We start from the raw sequence: 13,544 nt of genomic DNA, 5'->3' as shown, positions 1-13,544 counted from the left end.
ACTTACAGATGCAAGATCATCCAAAAATTCCTTCATAAGTGATACAAAGTTTGCAGGAACAGTTTCCCGCATGACTAAGTTGAGGTTTGCGACAAGACGTTTGGCCTCTAGGGGACGTGCCGCGCTGTTCAAGGCTGGATCATAAACAAGCCGATGCCACTCGCCTGCGGAAAAACAGAAAAAATTCTCCATTTTGGGTAAAATTTTGGCAAATGTGTAAAATTTTACGGAGTTTCGGTTTACAGTTTCTAGTTGGTTTAATATTTTTTCTCGTTTTGAAATTACTAAATGGTTTGTGTCAACTGTAACACTGCAACTAAGCACAGAAAGGTTTTCTTTTTAGTTGCATTTAAGCAATATATTTGCTTTGCAAAAGTTTTTTGAAACAAGCTTTTGTCCTTGTGTAACTTTCGATTAACGAGTCACAGCATTATTTGCTGAAACCATTCGTACCCCCAAGACTTAGAGTTGCATCAAAGTACGTTTCCTATAACTTAGTGTTGAACTCTTTTCAGGTGTAACCTTGCAAAATCGCAATATCGTTTCTGTTTAATATACTTCGAGAAATTATGTTACTCAAACACTTTTTCAGCGTTTACGTTTCATTAGTAATGTTTGGCATGTCGTACCCACAATATTCCACCCTCCAATGATGCGACGAGGGCCGCTCCCAAATATGGAATTCCACACTTCCAACCAATCACATCCTGCTGTCATGTCCGCTGTCGGTGTGATGAGGTAGGAAGGTGTCAATACGAGGTCCGAGAGGTTATTCTGCGTGGGAATTATATAGGGCGATATGTTGTGCAGTGAACAAAAAAACTGACTAATTAACAAAAGACCGCTCACTCAATGTTACTATAACTATGAGACTTTTGAGATGTACAAAAATCCAGGATATTAGAAATACCGAAGAACGCCTTGTAACTAAAAGACTGCAAAACTTGGTCAAAGAACCTTAACGTACCCGAATCTGCGTCAAGCAAATGTCTATGACTGGCTTGTCCTTTCGGTTGGAAACAAACCAGGCAACTGGTAAAACTTCGTCCAAACCTGTTGAATTCGGAATCAAAACCTCCAGCGCCATGAGGTGGAAGTTAGGATCGGCTGAAAACGAACAGTATTTTTGAATGCTGTTAAAATTACGTACGCGTGATGCTACATTGCTTTAAGGGTTACAGCGCGTACTGAGCAAGTTATATTAAGCGGCCAGTTCATCCGAATTTCAAATCAGTTGAGTCACATGAAGTAGTTAAAATTACAACTAAAGCTCGAATGGTCAAAACAAATACAATGTTTTTATGGTGAGCTGCAGACAAGGTCACTGTTTCGCCCTGATGGTTGTATAGTCACCGCAAAGTGGAAGTCTTGCCGGTTATTTAGTTGACAAGATCGTTGTAAGTCACGCAGTAACTGCACTGATGAAACCTATTAGGTCGAAACAGTGGCCCTCTCTGCATATCACTACAAAAACATTGGCTCTATTGCTTATACAGAAACGAAATTGCTACACAAACAAACAGAATAATTTCAACGCTTCGATATGAACCAAAAAACGATAATAGCGTCATCACCTCGAGATGGGTTGGCAGAGGGGAATTGACCTTGAGTGATGTCCATGCAAACGCACTGATGAGGTCCATAACGGCGAAGCATCATCGACTGCAGGGAGGTTTGCAGCACCAGGAGAAAATCGTCGTTGCTGAGGCATGCGCACATCTGCAGGATAAATTTATGGTGTGACTTTCTTTGAAATTAAGTGAGTATGCTTATACCTGACAAAAATATTGAAAGTTTTAAATTCTGTTTGAAAAATTGCAAGGTATACAATGAGGTTTCCAAAAGATACTTTTGTCGAGTCGCAACTCACATTTATATTTTCTAAAAAAATTATGATTCCATTTTTGTTCGGCATATGATACTGGGAAGTTGTTCTTTCAGCTGTTGCAGTGGCAAAAACACGAATTACCGAAATACGTTAAAATTTCGAAAGAAAAAGGCGCGAATTTGCCCCAAAAGGCCAATGTCACAATATTTTGTAAGAGATCAGCGTCTCGCCGCTTCGTGAAAGTTGGGAAAGCACTGGGTTTAAGGCTTTTACGAAAAGTCAAAAAAGAAAATACATAAGAATATACAGACAAGTAGAAAATGCCATTCAAGCGACAACATAGAGTCTATTAAAAAACACGAAAACGGACGGATGACAGAACAGGGATGTGTATTTAGTTCACAACTTACAACCCACACAAAAACGCCTTCCCAACCTGAGTAGCCTTTTCCTGTTGATACTTGATCAATAAAACCGGGTTGTCCTCACTTTTCTGCATTTTCTCTATCCATGCCTGTACAGTAGTCCCGGGCTCACAACTTAATTTTCCCTTTTTTCCCTGAATTCCTTCCTTCCGTTCAATGTTGTACATATCCTGACAAGCGAAAAAATTCCATGTTTTTGGCTTCCGTTGTAGAACGCAGCTGTGACTCAGTTTTGATTTCTTTTCGCCCCTTACAAAACCCCCCGTAAAAACGTATGTAGTTCAATAGTTTTAATGATGCCAAAGCTAGGATGATGCTATTAACTGACAACAACCAGTAGCCAAATGTTACGAATACAAGTGTTCGGTTAATAGCAGCATTATAGATTTTTAACATTATAAGAAACAGACTTTCTGGCACAATTAACGTAGATTTAATTCACCAATGTTTCGCAGGGTTTCACCAGGGTAACCATCCACGTTAATTTGTGCCATATGGTGAGTTCATATCTTTAAGAGCTTCACTATGCAAGGCAGCAACAACAATACAATTTTTAACGTTTATTTCCACAATCGATCGCTCCAATTATATTAACATTTAGTAGCACAAAAAATCTTGATTTTGGATAGTTATCTAAATTATTGCAGGTACAACGCTGTGGTGGCCATTAGTTACCTGCAGTGACAAGAGATGGACCCTTTGCGGCGTCGTGGTTGGATCCAGACTTCCTCGAATTTCGTCGAGTATCTTGTATTTACTTATACCCTGAGACAATTTGCTGCAAGTATAGAAGCGGTTAAAAAGTTACCAATTGACTGGAATATTTCCCCTAACTACACCCCGGAAATACTGGCTGAAACTTATTGTTTTGAAAATTGTGATTTTCGATCGGGGTCAACGACTTTTGCATCGTTTTTTTTGGGGGGGGGGGGGTATTTCCTTATGGGCGTGTGTTCGATCTAACTAAAACTTACGCACTCCGGGAAAAGACAGAACCAGCGCGTCATTGCTGACGTCTGCAATAACACGGGAAACAGTTCAAACGGGGCGGGGTATGCGTATCGCATGAACTGAACAAAGAAGTAATTTAGTCAGTCAAGGAAACTGCGCCTTCTGACCAGAAGCCGTATTTTGTTTAGGGGCAAAATCTTCGAACGGTCGTGCGTGTTTACGAGGCGCAACTATTTGTAGTTTGAGTTGGCGGTATTAGCCGGGTTATCTTATGAGTCAGTGTATATGTTATGGCTTTTCTATTTTCATGCAGCTGTTGTTCGTGGGACAGGGAAGCGACCGGCATTTGGCAACTCAGCTTTATTGTATACGTTTCACCGCTCAGGGTTGTTGTTGGAAAGTTGGACAGAAAATGGTGCGAATCGAGGCAAGAGTTAGTAAAAAGTGCGGCGTATGAAGCTTTGTAAACTTTGAATGCAGCTTATACGTTGTTGTAAATTTACGCTGGAGTAGAACCTTAATATTTATTACACCTGAAATCCTCAATTCTCTTGTAATGGTCTTTATAATCTTATATATGTCAGTATGCAGTGATTCATTTTTTAAGTACTCGACTGCAATTTACACTAATACTCATGAAATAAAGAAAATACTGATAATAACCGAATGGCTACATAGAACAACACCTAAATAAGATAGGGTCATAGTAAATGCGTATATTGACTCTATTCTACAGGTTTCATGCACAAAGAAATTATCTAAAACGGTAGTTGGTTATTGTTAAACACAATCACTCCAGCCTGTTGAAGGATTAGCAGCCCCTGTGTTTCCTATTGTCCTATTTTCGATCATGCGACAAGGAAGTTGATGAAAAGTGCGACGTGAATTTAGTTGTGATCCACAACAAAACAGAAAGGCCGAAAAGTCGTCGACCCTTGCCGTGAGTCATAACACAAAAAGTATGAAGGAAGGTAAATGGATGCATCTCGATACGGGGGATGATAGCTGGCAAACGGAGGATGTGATAATGGCAAAATCAGTCGTTATCTTGGAGAGGAAGAAGTTATCCAGAAAACGTAAGTGCGCCGAGTAACGGGTGTATCTAATATTACTTAGTTGTGCTTTAACGATAAATGTTAAAAAGGCACGCATACCTTTTTTTCGGGTATGTAATATTGGTTTGCGTCTGTCATTTTGTTTCGCAACATGTTATTGTTGGTCAACGCATAAGGTTTCCCATAAGAAAGGTATACAAAACACTACTAACCAAAATTAAACTCTACCACAATAACAAAGTTTTGCGGAAAATTATCGATAAGCACGTTAAGTAAAGAGATATGTGTTGCAACCAACTAACCTTGCTATTTCCCGCTTCTGTGCTTTAGTGATGCGAATGTGACTGAGATCTAGGTTGTGACCGTAGTGTTGCAGGTAGGCTTCGACCTGAAGATAATTGTATTTTTTACAAGAATCTCACAAACATATACGAGGCACTTTTGACGCATTTACAATGTACCTCTATTAGTGGTTGCGTGGCAACCGCGTTTCCATCTTTAACTGGCCACTTGGTTACTTTCATCGACGCCGTGCATTCAACGCCTGTCTTGCAGGAACCCTGTTACGCAAGATATGGACATTACTTTTTGCTTAAAGCATACGTTCGTCAACAAATGTAGTAGATGTGTTGATGAACCCATTCTAACTATATTCAAAGACGCTTTGTATGCAGGGTTACCAACAGCCAAGACCAAAAAATAAGCATTTTGCTTCTTCATGACACTCTATATAAAAACTTGCAGTTTAGTTCCGTCATTTTGCCCATTTTTTCGGGTTGCCAAATCAGCTGATGTAGTTACTAAGTCAATGTTGTAAAACTATCAGAAGTTTCAAATTGCAGTTAGCTGATTTATTAGCAAAATTGAAAAATCGATTTCGCCTGCACGGGCATCCTCAGTATCTTATTCAAGTATATGTTGTTACTTTTCTTTATAGGGGCATTATAAACGGAGTTTGGATAAGTGAGAACAGCTATAGTGTTTTGGCTTTGTTTACATCTGTAGCCACACCTGAGTTTTTCCTTGCTTTTTGGTGGCGCTGCTCACGTACAACCCGCCTCTGTTGCAGTAATAACATGCTGTTAGACTTCCACTCTTGTTTTTCTGCCAGCCTCGTCTTCGCATGAAGGCACACCGCGCCTCTTGTTCCAACTGACTCAACCAATCTTTGAAATCTACACACAAATTACCCGTGACCGTGTTTTTTTCGAAAGAGTTACTCATAAGAGAAGAAAATGTGAACACAAAATGAGTCCACGAAACAAAATACGCGACACCAGCACAGACTAAGTAATTGGCTCTACCTGCTAAGACGATAAACAATCAAACCCGTGGTGCTACAATACACGCTTCCGCTTCCAACACACATCACGTAATTCGGTTTAACACTGATTGAAACTCACTGCTCTCCGTGTCAAAGGCAAATTCCTTCATCTCCTGCACAATCCCATGAGATTCTTCGAGGTGTGATCGCAAACGTGGAATTCTCGAACATCTGAATTTAAATCAAGTTTAGATACAGTTGTTACTTTAAAGCGAATGTTATTCAGTCGCTCACTGGAAGTTGCAGTCGGGTTCGAGGCATCTCGTCACGGCAGCTCTTGATCTGCCTGGTGGTATAACTCTCCCGTCGCTCATTTCTACCCCAACTTGGCTGAATTCCGACGGTGTTCCCGCTGCACCTTTGAATAAATAGCGTTGAGTTTGGTACTTAAACTCCCCCAAGCGTAGAAAGAGTAAGCGTTACTACTTCGAAACGTAAGCGAACCTAACCGCAAAGTTATTATCCACAAAACCTCGTCTTTGGGCTACTAGAGAAATGCGTAAAAATGTATGACAACATTCACGTTGGCAGAGTAATTTATTAAATGTTGCTTTGATAAGGAAGTGACACATCGGCGATACCGGTTCTTGCCGCAGTTCGAACAACTGTTTAGTTATTTCCCGTAAAGGTTAATGATACAGTGCAAAATCGCGTCGGTAGAACGGGAATAGGTTTTGAACTTCAAAAGGTTATGGAAACGACGACACTCGCTAATCCAAGCAGTTGTAAAGGTTGGTGCTTAGGCCCTATTTTATAACTCGTGCGTTAAGTTGTTATATGCTTAGTTCTCGCTGATAAGTGCATTGTAGTTCCCCTGGGCGTATATATAGCATTTTTGGTTGCAACGAAATACTTCTTAGAAGCCTATAGCGCACAGTAGGAACCCCAGAGAAACGTCATTTCAGGTTTTTGTTCAAAACTTTTTGTTTTCTGCTGATTTGGGAGATATATTCCATTTGTAATTTTGAATACATCAGATGCTAAATGAATGCTGAAATGACCGTAGTTCAAGTCAGGGATTACTGAGCACGTTGTTGACTTCTTTGTCTGCAAGGGAGTGGTTTTCGTGTTTTGACTTCAGTTCGGGAAACTTGTGTTTACTAAAGGGATGTGTGCTGACTTTGCGTTTGTGTTCCTGTCTGAAGAAAATTTTATAGTTACCTGGCAAACACGTGTCCAGAATATGCAAGTTAAGTGTACACGTTGTATACATGTAGCTCGCATTCATTACGACCATTGCGTTGTCAATTGTGCCACGTAACGTTGGTGGGTCAATTTTTTGTTGTCTCTGATCCAATACAGGTTGATCACATGTGTTAAGCTATTACATTTGTTTGGTTGGTTGGACAGAAAGATGGGAATTTCTCAATCCACCCATAGCGTAATGATGACGTCATAACGGTCACCATGTCACCCATAAAAATGACCTGATGTTGGATTATGCTTGAAGGGCAACAGTTTTGAGTTACAAGAAAAAAGTAAAACGAAGAATCGAACCTTGCGTGGCTTGTTGTATAATCTGTACATGAGTCTGGCTAACATTACTATAATAGGGAATGCTTTGTCCATAACTTTTATGCATTAATTATTTTAATGTTTGATGTTCTTGCTCATTTCTTCATCCTTGCAAGGCTATGTTTGGCAAAACATTCTAATTTGACTTAACAAAATATTCAAGCATGTTACTGTGCTTTTACCTATGAGTCTTGTACAATGTGAAGTTACTCAAATTTTATTAGAAGCTTAGCACAGGTAAAAATTCTTTATAAAGACCATGAATGCGGTGTACAAGGCTACATGACATGACAATCAACAATTTTGAATATTTTAGACTTTATGGACATCCAAACCATGTTTGTGACTTTGACCTGAATGTGCTTTAAAACAACAATTTCAAACACATCCAAATACAAATATGTATCATTATCAATTTCATGTATATAAATTAAAATGATAAGCAAAGTGGAGCCTATAATTTGCTTGGTTATAGTGTTTCCACCTTGTTTTCTCCGTTAGGTTGTACCTAGTTTGGTGCCCAACGGATGACAGTGATTGTATAGTCACCACAAAGTGGAAGTCTTTGCTTGGCCGTTTGGTCAGCAAAGTCGTCTGATAGTCACACCAGCTGCACTGATGAGACCTTTTAGGTCAAAACAGTGGACATCTGTCTGCAGCTTATACACAATAAATAAAAATGATTCAAAAGTTTGGAATTTTCATTTATCTCATTTCAATGATAGCAACTAGGGAAATATCTGAACAAGTTTCCTACCTTTTTCATCAACTCTCTGACCATCTGAGTTTGAAAACAACATAGTGTCGAGGAGTGACAGGCTGACTTCAACCTCTTGTTCCGTTGCTTGGGTACTGGAATTTTGCTGTGAATTGACAACTGATTGTAACTCATGCCCATCTTCAATCACCTCTTCCTCCACAGGCTGACTTGACACAAAGTCAAGAATTAAAAACTCTTCGTTTGATGAACTTGGATCCATAATTTCAGAAAGCACATATCAGCTAGCCCTACAGAGCCAGACACCTTATGCTATAAAACCAAGAGGACAATTTTAAAAAAACTTTCAAATATCAACAACTCCTGTTGTATTTCATATGTGCTCCATTTTATACCATGCATCATGTGGTACTTGTGATCATGTAGCATGTTAGGTATATCAATTTTTACCAACTGCACATTAAATATAAAAATAAAATGATAAGCATTGTGGAGCCAATAATATTTATCATGTATAAGCTGCAGACAGGGGCCAATTGGTCAGCAAAGTCGTCTAATAGTCACACCAGCTGCACTGTTGAGACCTTTTAGGGCAAAACAGTGGGCATCTGTCTGCAGCTTATACACAATATAAGTAAAATGTTGGCTAGTCAAGAAAGTAAGCATACAATGTTTGCCAGAAATCATCACAATGCTAATTACAAATATTTCAATCAAGAACAATGTATAAAGCTTTGCTGCAAGCTTCATCAATAATTACACAAAAGCTACATTAGTGGAAATGTCAACATATTATGAATAAACAAACTTAATGTCAGCAAAGTTGATAAAGATTTAAAATAAAACAGACACAGATAACTGCATTATTTGGTTAAGTAAATACAAATCCACTCTTTTGGGTACACAAAATGGCAAACAAAATTGCAGAAGACTACAATTCGATGTAGTTATATACAATATACAAGACAACAGAAAACATATCGTAACAATACTGATTAGTCAAAAACACCATTTGAACTCAGCCATGTAAGTCTGTGGTGTTTTCCCTCCAATTTCCGTTAACTGAAGCTGTCGAAACCGCTTGAAACACGACCTGATGCTAAGTGTAACGTATGATGTCTATGGTATAAAAATCTTGGTGTCGAGATTATTGTGCGTTTTTGGGCCTTGATAAACTGTCGTCGGATGGTATAGTGGTTATCGAGACTATCGTTGTTAATCAGATATTTCACATAAATAAACATTCGTTTCTGATTTGGTGACGAACCTTCTGTGGCGAAACATTACACTAAGTCTAGTTTTACAGGGCATGCATGCCAAGTTTTACAGGGCACGCATGCTATTGGTTAACAATGGATGCGGAAACGAACGCTATATTCAGCGTATATTCTATCAACGTACTTTATAACGGCTTGATATTGATACCCATTTCGTTGCACCTGATTAGTACGTTCCATGTAAAAATAGGTGTTTCGGAAAACTAACAATTGCTTGTACAATATGGTGTGACATACAACTGGAAGTTAAAAAAATATATTGCATCTTCAATCAGTTGTGAACCCTGTTTGTTAGGTCAATTGCTTGTATGCGATGCTAAAGCAGACAGAATGAATAATGTTAAAATATATCCAGCATTCCATTTCACCAAGTTATTGTGAAATCGCCCACCCTACACAGTATAGATATTTTATTGTCTGTTGGGCTTCAGCTAGATTTGTGTGCAGGGTTGAAAGTAAAAAAAATCTTACTGGAACGAATGAATTTACAGGAAAATAATAACCATTGTGTTCTCGTATACTGGGTGAATTCCTCAAATAAGTGTGTTACAGCATAGAATACTAAAACATATGTTTTAGTATTCTATGGTTACAGCGAGAATTAACGCTTCACTGATTTTACCCTTCACCAGTGTAGCGTTCGTATTCATCCGCGCATGCGTCTTTAGGACGACATGCTTGTAGTGTGTAAGGATGAAATTGTACTGTTAAACTTTTGTTATGTTTACTAATTTGATCCTGTTTCTATTTGAATAAGGCATATTAATGTAAACCGTGTCGATGCTTATTGAATCTGAATGGAACGTTGATGAAGCCACTAGCCACAGGCTAGTAAGTACCTGGATCCAGGGTTGCCATTTGGCCGTCTTTACGGCCAAATTCCAGAAATTTGGCCGTTTGAAAATCGGCCTGGCCGCGAAAAAATCGTTTGGCCGTGAGGCAGATATTTGGCCGAATTTCACCTGGTACTATATAAATCCACAAAAGGCATTGCTGGTTTCAGGTTATCAATAGATTTGTGGACGATTGTGTTGTCATAAATATGTCTCCGAAAAATTGTTACGTCATAAACTAATCTTGACTGAGTTTGTAAAGAATTATGCTGCAATCGTAATGCTTTAGCAACATAACCGGTTTTGAAACCACTGATAAGCATATAGATAACAGTGTTTTAAACATACAATTTACGAATTTATTTCCGGCTATATAGTCGTTTCTATAGAAATCATCAAACTTTTAACGTGATTTGGCCGAATTTTCTGATCGAAACGGCGTTCCGGCAAGAATGTTTTATCGAAACGGCTTACTTTAGCACTATTGTGTGTCTACCACAGCTCTTTTTATAAACTGTGGTTTATACTTCAACACTACATACGCTGTTTAATTTTTCAAAAAGGTTTTCGCACACAAGTTTGAAAAATGCATCTTGTTGAGCTATATTTACATTAGAAGGAATTGAGTAAGATTTCCACGTGATATGAATGGTTGTAACAAGGAAACAGGTAGAATAGTGCAAAGCCCATGTACAAGTAATAAGGTCACGTTTGTTTTGTTTCGTGGTTTGATGAAGCACATCGGCTTTACTCTTGTTGTCCTTGCGTTTGCGTGAAATTCTGGAAAGTGGCCGAACCGTACGAAAATATATCATGCGTATCGTTGCTGGTTGTCAGAAAAGTGTTTATGTGCGCCAGTTAGGGTTCCACTCCACTTGTGGTAACGTTGCAGTGCAGTAACTGAAAATATTGCTGTTCTAAGATGAGCGATTTTTGGGGATATTTTAGTTTTGTAACCAAATAAGCTTGAGTTGTTTACGGCGCTAGCAGAACGAATGTGTTTTTCCTGGCACAGTAACCCACGAGCTATTTAAGGCAAACTGTTTTTTGACATGGAGAATTGGCTATTACGGTACTACAGCAACGTACATTGACTTTACAATATATACAAGAGCGATTAGATCTTTTGTGTCGTCACAATACGTATTGTTGGCATAGGGAAGCAAACGAGAATTTACGGCTTTAAAAGTAGCACTGAGTTTTCGGTTGGTCCTACAATAGCCGTTTTTCTCAATTGCTTTATGATGAAAAACTGTTGGAAAACAGGTGCTGTTTGCTTTTGCAAAGATTCCAAGCAGCGTCGTCCAGGTATCGGAGTACTGCTTTGGGGTTCAAAACAATCAAAAGATGATGACATGGGTTTGACGCGATGTTGGTTCTACTACCGTGCTAAGGAACTTCTGCTTCTGTTTTTTGCGCTGTTCTGTGTGGGAACTATATTGGAAATATCACAAATTCCCAATATAACGGATCCAATGTGAGTGTAGAATGTTCATTTTTTTAAATAACTAAAATACATGCGTCTTGCTGCAAAGACGCAGAGGATCTTATTACTTTTGACTTTTCTAGATGTCTATAAAAGTTAAATATTTAATAACACTCATAACCTTGAAGTACTATTGACAAACGGAGTTTTTTGTTTGATTTTCAGCGAACCTGAATTGTATGACGATAGACCAAACTCACTGCACTTTCACCCCAAACTTAAACCAGTTCCATATTTTACCGAAATCAAATTTGAGAAATTTATACTTGTCGGCCTGAAGGATTTGCCACAGATGCTCGACTCCGATTTACCTGAAAAGAAGGCCAAGTTTTCGTTCAGTCTGGAGCCGAGACGTATAAACGGCTATAATGGACTTTTGGTAAGAAGTTTAATGCTAAAATGTGATCTAGTCCCATCACTCAGTCAATTTATTGCCACTTAGACGAGCGCTATTCAAGCGTACTATACCATGTCAGCTAAAATTTTCGTGGTATTGTTTTTGAGCAATTGTTAAATGCCTACGGGGACTTGTGGTTTGATTTGGTTTTTGAAACCAAGCCTTCTGTCGGTTTGTTGTAAAGCCGTCAACGACTTTTGTTGTTACAGCAATTGCGAAAAACACAAGGCAACTCTTGGTCCGGCAAATTAATGAAAGGTGGCTTGGTGATCTTTGTTTATTCAACCGTGGAGAACTCGTTGAGACGAAAACTGCTGCGCGGAACTTGGGCAGGCGTTCGCGAACTTTGCGGTTGGAGGTATTCTTGTGTACATTTCATATAAAATAGTCTATCTTTCACATTTCTTGGTCTCTTGAACGGTAAAATGGGTCATTTACATACTTTGACCTTGGTTAAGTGTCCATGTAATCAAGGACTTGCATATCGAAAATTCAGTTCGCAAGAAATCTTGTACAGTAATTTGTTTTCTTTCGTAGTCTACTTGAGGTTTTGTCATTGCTTGTTGTTGAATTAGAATCGAAACTGTTTTCGTTGTTGGCGAGAAGGGAAAAAAACAACAGGATGTTGATGATGAAAGTCTACAATTTGGCGACATTCTGCAATACAAAGGAGAAGATAGTTCAAGGTATAGAACCACATATTCTCCATAACTGTAACGTTATGTGGCCTACGAGTATCAACGTTTACACTGGGCAGATATTTTGCCTAGGTCAAAAATAATAATTATATTCCATTTGTCTAAAGCGGAGCTACACTAAAAGTACTGTCAGCCATGCAATGGGCTTCGGACAACCTTCCTGGTGACTTCTTCTACGCCTCCGCACCAGACCATGCAATGGTGAACTTGCCCAAAGTTGTGGAGTTCGTAGCGTTATTGGTTACGCCAAGACCACCGTACTTCAATCCATACCGTTACCTTACCAAGAGCGGCTCTTCCGCTCTTTCCTCGCTGTCACAATCTCTGTATTGCATGGAATGGCTATATGAAGAGCGTGTGGTAATGAAGCAGCATTTTCGATGGAATCAGCAGTTTATCCGACATTATTACGCCGATTTGTGGCCACCGCACTGCAGTTCAGGTTTATACCTCATGCCTGTAGCTCTCACAGGCGTGCTTTATGACATTTCGCGATCAACGCGAGACCTGTTACCGCCTTCCATGCACAGCGCGCTGATCAGCGGTGTTTTGAGGCGCAAAATCCGGCGGGAGGACAACAATATCGTTGGACGTCACATAGATGACGTCACGTATGTGCAGTTGCACAGCGCTTTGCCATCGGGGGCAGCGGACAATGCAAATTGGCGCAATATCGGCATCGAAGCGATAAAACAAGCCAGAATCGCGTGGCGACAATGGCAAACGAACAATAGATAATGACTTAATTCCTTATACACATACATCGTACAGTACTAATGTTAACCAACTCCACAGTTGTTTTTGAATGTTCGTTCGCTACTGTTTTAATAGGTGCGTTTATTTTATTAGTATCCAATGTATGCACTTGCAATAAAACAACACTACAGCTCTTCGCCCGTCATCCACCCTGGCAAGAAATTGTATTCGTTAAGGGCAAAGTGCCAAGGATAACGATTTTTTCCCAGGTCTTACTATTACAAAACAGTTAACCCTGGGAAAGGTGCGAACTCAATCCGGGCCTTTCAAAAAGAGCTCGA

The 13,544-nt window shown here is 39.3% G+C and overlaps 2 protein-coding genes across 5 annotated transcripts in view; one reads left to right on the top strand and one right to left on the bottom strand.

The window, feature by feature from the left end:
• The window catches only part of LOC145914374 (uncharacterized), a 10,776-nt gene extending 2,653 nt beyond the window's left edge, over positions 1-8,123 (bottom strand). Inside the window, exons 1-12 of one of the 2 annotated variants that reach the window (XM_083002199.1) lie at positions 7,856-8,123; positions 5,818-5,941; positions 5,663-5,754; positions 5,271-5,434; positions 4,721-4,819; positions 4,562-4,647; positions 2,929-3,031; positions 2,265-2,423; positions 1,575-1,719; positions 968-1,107; positions 630-774; positions 7-164 (exon numbers count right to left, since the gene is read on the bottom strand). In XM_083002199.1, the coding sequence (XP_082858325.1) occupies positions 7-164; positions 630-774; positions 968-1,107; positions 1,575-1,719; positions 2,265-2,423; positions 2,929-3,031; positions 4,562-4,647; positions 4,721-4,819; positions 5,271-5,434; positions 5,663-5,754; positions 5,818-5,941; positions 7,856-8,078 (1,638 nt within the window). In that variant the 5' untranslated portion in view covers positions 8,079-8,123. The remainder of the gene's footprint in view (positions 1-6; positions 165-629; positions 775-967; positions 1,108-1,574; positions 1,720-2,264; positions 2,424-2,928; positions 3,032-4,561; positions 4,648-4,720; positions 4,820-5,270; positions 5,435-5,662; positions 5,755-5,817; positions 5,942-7,855) is intronic. The other variant, XM_083002200.1, reaches the window with a different exon arrangement.
• On the top strand, positions 3,945-13,544 carry LOC145913319 (uncharacterized). Of its 3 annotated transcripts, none has more exons than XM_083000937.1 (6): positions 3,945-4,280; positions 11,214-11,403; positions 11,578-11,791; positions 12,019-12,167; positions 12,385-12,495; positions 12,615-13,544. In XM_083000937.1, exons 1-6 carry the CDS (start codon positions 4,166-4,168, stop codon positions 13,243-13,245), a joined length of 1,410 nt encoding a protein of 469 aa, XP_082857063.1. In that variant the 5' UTR covers positions 3,945-4,165; the 3' UTR covers positions 13,246-13,544. The 3 variants fall into 3 exon arrangements, with proteins under 3 accessions (XP_082857063.1, XP_082857062.1, XP_082857064.1); XM_083000936.1 differs by having other exon boundaries at positions 11,193-11,403; XM_083000938.1 differs by lacking the exon at positions 3,945-4,280 and adding an exon at positions 6,260-6,314 and having other exon boundaries at positions 12,615-13,543.

The sequence above is a fragment of the Ascidia mentula genome, chromosome 9 (assembly GCF_947561715.1).
Source record: "Ascidia mentula chromosome 9, kaAscMent1.1, whole genome shotgun sequence".
NCBI lineage: Eukaryota > Metazoa > Chordata > Ascidiacea > Phlebobranchia > Ascidiidae > Ascidia > Ascidia mentula.
The sequence above is the reverse complement of the archived record's forward strand: the minus strand, read 5'-3'. Positions and strand labels throughout refer to the sequence as shown.